General features: G+C 59.9%; 1 protein-coding gene across 1 annotated transcript; it reads right to left on the bottom strand.

The window, feature by feature from the left end:
* Positions 1 to 1,319: 1,319 nt before the first annotated feature.
* SOX1 (SRY-box transcription factor 1) lies at positions 1,320 to 3,950 on the bottom strand. Its single transcript, XM_060129226.1, has one exon. It carries the CDS (start codon positions 3,410 to 3,412, stop codon positions 2,243 to 2,245), a length of 1,170 nt encoding a protein of 389 aa, XP_059985209.1. The 5' UTR covers positions 3,413 to 3,950; the 3' UTR covers positions 1,320 to 2,242.
* Between the last annotated feature and the right edge of the window lie 254 nt (positions 3,951 to 4,204).

Below are 4,204 nucleotides of genomic sequence, written 5' to 3'. Positions count from 1 at the left end.
GCCGGAGTCCACTGAACTCTGTATATTTCAGAGTAAATGAGGCCTGCACCTTAGGCTGCATGTGGAGTTCACAGAGCGTCACAGAATTTCCTCTCCCAGAGGGGATTGTGTGTGGCATTTATTCCCAGACTATCTCACTATCTGAAGATGCTGTTCTACTCAGCAGTCCCTATGTATCCAAACACATCAGATTGCTAAAGCAAAAAAAAAAAAAAAAAAAAAAGAGGGAAAAGAAAAAAGAGGGAGACTTTATTATCTTGTTAGAAAGAAGCAATTGACGTCGTTCTTGAAATTTCTGCAATCACCTTAAGGAATGAGTGGTTGAAGCAAAATTATCAGTGACTCCAAAAAATTACACACGTCAATTGTCAGGTGAGCATTTTACTTAAAACTATTCCCCAGCATAGGCTGAAAGTACTTCTCATTAACCTGCCAGCATAGGCCCACGTTTGGAAGTATAGTCTATACTCACTCCAGGACAAAAAAAAAAAAAAAAAAGATGTTAAGAAAATGAGGGGTTGATGAAATCAACATATTTCCATCTGGCCTAAAAGTTTGTTCTTTTCAAAAATATTTCATCTTTATGCTGTGACTAATGTCAAAATGTATTTGCTACAGTATAATTTTAAATGCAATATTTAATGCTGTCAGATTACTTGAAGACAAAGTTTTACAGAAAACTTTAAAATCCAGAAAAAAACTGCAAGGTACCAATAAACACCTAGAAAAAATATAATTAAAAAATTTAAAGCATCAAACAACCTCAGATCTCATTAGAATAATAAACACCGCATTTTGCGTTCACATCGGTTAACAGCTTGCATCCCAGTGTCACGGCGGGGCATGTGGGGCGGTCGGTTCTGTGTGTGTGAAAATCCAACGAAATTATTTTGTCCCTTTCCAAGGAGACATATACCAGAGGGAGGGGCTGAGGACAGACGGAGGGGCCTCGGTTGCAGTACATTTTGGTTTAGAGAGTGCGTTTCTCCTTGAGCCAAATTCAGAAAATTTCACTCGCAATCCTGTTAACTGCCCGGGAGTCGGGGGCCCCCGCGCCCCCGCCGTGGTCTCTGTCATCCATCCTTGGCCTGGTCCCGCCACTGGGGTCTTCTCTCCTCCCTCCTCCGCCCCAAACTGCACTCAGGTCCCGGGCCAGCTGCAAGAGGCAAAGCCCGAAACCAGGGATCGAAAAGCCCGCCGGCAGCGGCCGGCAGCTAAAAACTACACACCCAACGGCCGGACTACAAAACTATAAATTTTTTTTTTGGGGGGGGGGAGCAATTATTTCTCGTTCCGTAATAACACTGTAAACGCTACAAAATAATCTACCGATTTTAACTTCCCTCCGTTCCTCTGAATGCAGCTCCATGAAAACCGTACCCTCTCCCCTGGTGTTCCCTCCGTTTTAGTTCATGCTGATAATTTTTCTTTCTCCTTAGTCAGATTTACTGATTGTGTTTTGAGCTCATAAAACATGAATCTAAATTTAGCACGTTTCAAGTTTAGGGGGAAAAACCGGACTTTTCTCTCTCAAATTTATTGACTCAAAGCTCGATGCACTTTTAGGGTGGAGGTTCCTTTACCGTTTTGAGCAGAAAGGCTTTTCGGGAAACTATGTACATAATCTGAATCCTCCTCCCCACACCGCAACGCCTCCAATAAAAACTGCACAACGCGTTTACATGAAATAATACAAAACAAAAACCCGGAAATGCTCAGATACAGAAAGTTTTACAAAACCCAGAATAACGCTGCCGTCTGAGAGGGGTGCGAGTGGGGATCTCTTGGTATAAATTAACCAACCAATCCCCCAAGGCGGTAACGACCACCAAAAGCGTGTGCTTGGCTCCGGCTCACTACACCGATAACAAATGAGAACAGCTCCCCGCGTCGCCGGCACCCGACGCCGTCAGGAGGCGATGCGGCCGGAGGGCGGGCGCGCGGCCGGGATAGAAAAAAGCTGGCGTCGCCTCTCGCATGGTTTGGTCTCTGTGTCCCCTCGAGCAAAGAAAACGCTTTCTGCCTCCGCGGGTGATAAATACTGTACAAAAAGTCTCAAGAAAACACCGAAGTTCAGTCTCAAACGCACAACGGTCCCGCCTAGCGGTCCCCAGGAGCTCCCGGTTAGGGGGGCCGGGTGTCACCTGGTGCTCGGCGCCAGTGTTTGCCTGTTTACGAGAACGTGGAAACGTCTGTACAAAAGCCAGGCGGCCCGTCGCCGGCCGCAGGGCCCCCCGCGTCCCTAGATGTGCGTCAGGGGCACCGTGCCGTTGACGCCCGCGCCCGCGCCCTGGTAGTGCTGCGGCAGCGAGTGCAGCCGGCTCTGCGCCGCGGCTGCGGCCGCCGCCGCCGCCGGGTCGCCGCCCTCGCCGGCCGGCAAGTACATGCTGATCATCTCACGCAGGTCCCCGGGGCACGGCGCCCGCGAGTGCGCCGGGGCCGGCGGGCTGCCGCTCGGCTCCGACTTGACGAGCGAGCCGAGCGCGCCCAGGGCGCCCGACGACGCGGCCGCCGCCGCCGCCGCCGCCGCCACGGCCGAGTTCTGGTGCGCGCCGCCCGCGGCGGCGGCTGCGGCGGCCGCGGCGCCGTAGGGGAGGCCGCCGTAGCCCGAGGGCGAGGCGCTCATGTAGCCCTGCGAGTTGGAGATGGGGCTGTACTGCAGCGCGCCCATGTCGTAGCGGTGCATGGGCTGCGGGTTGTGCGGGTGCGCGTGCGGGTGGTGCGGGTGGGGGTGCGCCGGGTGCGCGTGCGGGTGCGCGCCGCCCGCGCCCGGATGTTGCCCGTAGGCCAGCTGCGCCTCCTGCATCATGGCCGCGGCGGCCGCCGCCGCCGCCACCGAGCCGGGGTAGGCGCCGTTGGCCCAGCCGTTGACGTGTGCGTAGCCGCCGGCCGCCGCGCCGCCCGGGCTCTCGAGGCGCTGGCCCACTGCCGCCGCGCCCACACCCACGCCCACGCCCATGGCCACGGCCGTGCCGCCGCCGCCCGCGCCTGCCGCCAGCAGCCCGCCGGCCAGCGAGTACTTGTCCTTCTTGAGCAGCGTCTTGGTCTTGCGGCGCGGCCGGTACTTGTAGTCCGGGTGCTCCTTCATGTGCAGCGCGCGCAGCCGCTTGGCCTCGTCGATGAAAGGCCGCTTCTCGGCTTCGGACATGACCTTCCACTCGGCGCCCAGGCGCTTGCTGATCTCCGAGTTGTGCATCTTGGGGTTCTCCTGGGCCATCTTGCGCCGCTGTCCGCGGGACCACACCATGAAGGCGTTCATGGGCCGCTTCACCCGGTCCTGGTTGGCCTTGGCTCCCGCGCCGCCGCCGCCGCCACCGCCGCCCCCGCCCGCCCCGGCCGGGCCCGACAGGTTCGTGGGGGCCTGGGCGCCGCCGGGCGAGTGCAGGTCGGTCTCCATCATCATGCTGTACATCGGGGCGGCTCGCGGGTTCACCGGCACCGCGAGGAGGGGGCCTGGAGCATAGACGGCCGGGGGGCGGGGGGGACGGAGAGGGGCTCAGACGGAACGAGCCGTGGGTCGCGGGGAGAGGTCCTGGCAGAGAGAAGAATGGGGAGAGGTGGAGGCGACAGCAACAAAAAAGAGGCAAAAACACACGCACTTAGCGCCGGTCCGGCTCACAGGTGGAAAGTTTCTCTGCAGCACAAACCACTTGCCAAAGAGGCCGAGGGCCGGGATCGCCGTCGCCGCCGCAGCCGGGTCGCCCTCGGCGGAGCGGTGCAAACAGGTTCAGTCGCGGCCAAGTTGCAGCTCCACTTTCCGGGACGCGAGCGGTGCGCGGGGCCCGGCCCGGGGCTCGCCGCCGCCGCCGCCGCCGCCTCGCCCGCCCGCCGCCGGAGCCTCCTTCCTCCTGCGCTCGGTCCTCCAACTCCGGGGCTGCAACTTCTAGCAGCGCGGCGCGCCGCGTGCGCTAGGCATGTGCCGGTCCCAGGTGCCCGTGGGGAGCGAAGCGCCGAGGCGGGGGGCGGGGGGGCGCTCACGGTGCCGCCAGGGAGGGGGGCCGGGGGCAGCGGAGGGAGGGCAGGCGCGCACAGAGGGCCAGAAAGCAGGGCGGCCGAGCCCGGGATGGGCTGCCCGCTGCCTGCCCGGGGCCGTGCGCTCGGAGCGGAGGCGCACGCGGGGCCGGCGGCGCGCGGGGCCCAGCAGCCATACGCCCGGCCCGGGCTGCCATTAAATGAGCGTGCCGCGGCCAATGGGAGCCGGCGG

This window comes from Lagenorhynchus albirostris, chromosome 18 (genome assembly GCF_949774975.1).
Source record: "Lagenorhynchus albirostris chromosome 18, mLagAlb1.1, whole genome shotgun sequence".
Lineage (NCBI taxonomy): Eukaryota > Metazoa > Chordata > Mammalia > Artiodactyla > Delphinidae > Lagenorhynchus > Lagenorhynchus albirostris.
This window is presented reverse-complemented; position numbering and strand designations above follow the sequence as displayed.

What these genes read in the sequence shown, in the direction of transcription:
- SOX1 (XM_060129226.1), bottom strand. Translation starts at nt 3,412, where the DNA reads ATGTACAGCATGATGATGGAGACCGACCTGCACTCGCCCGGCGGCGCC.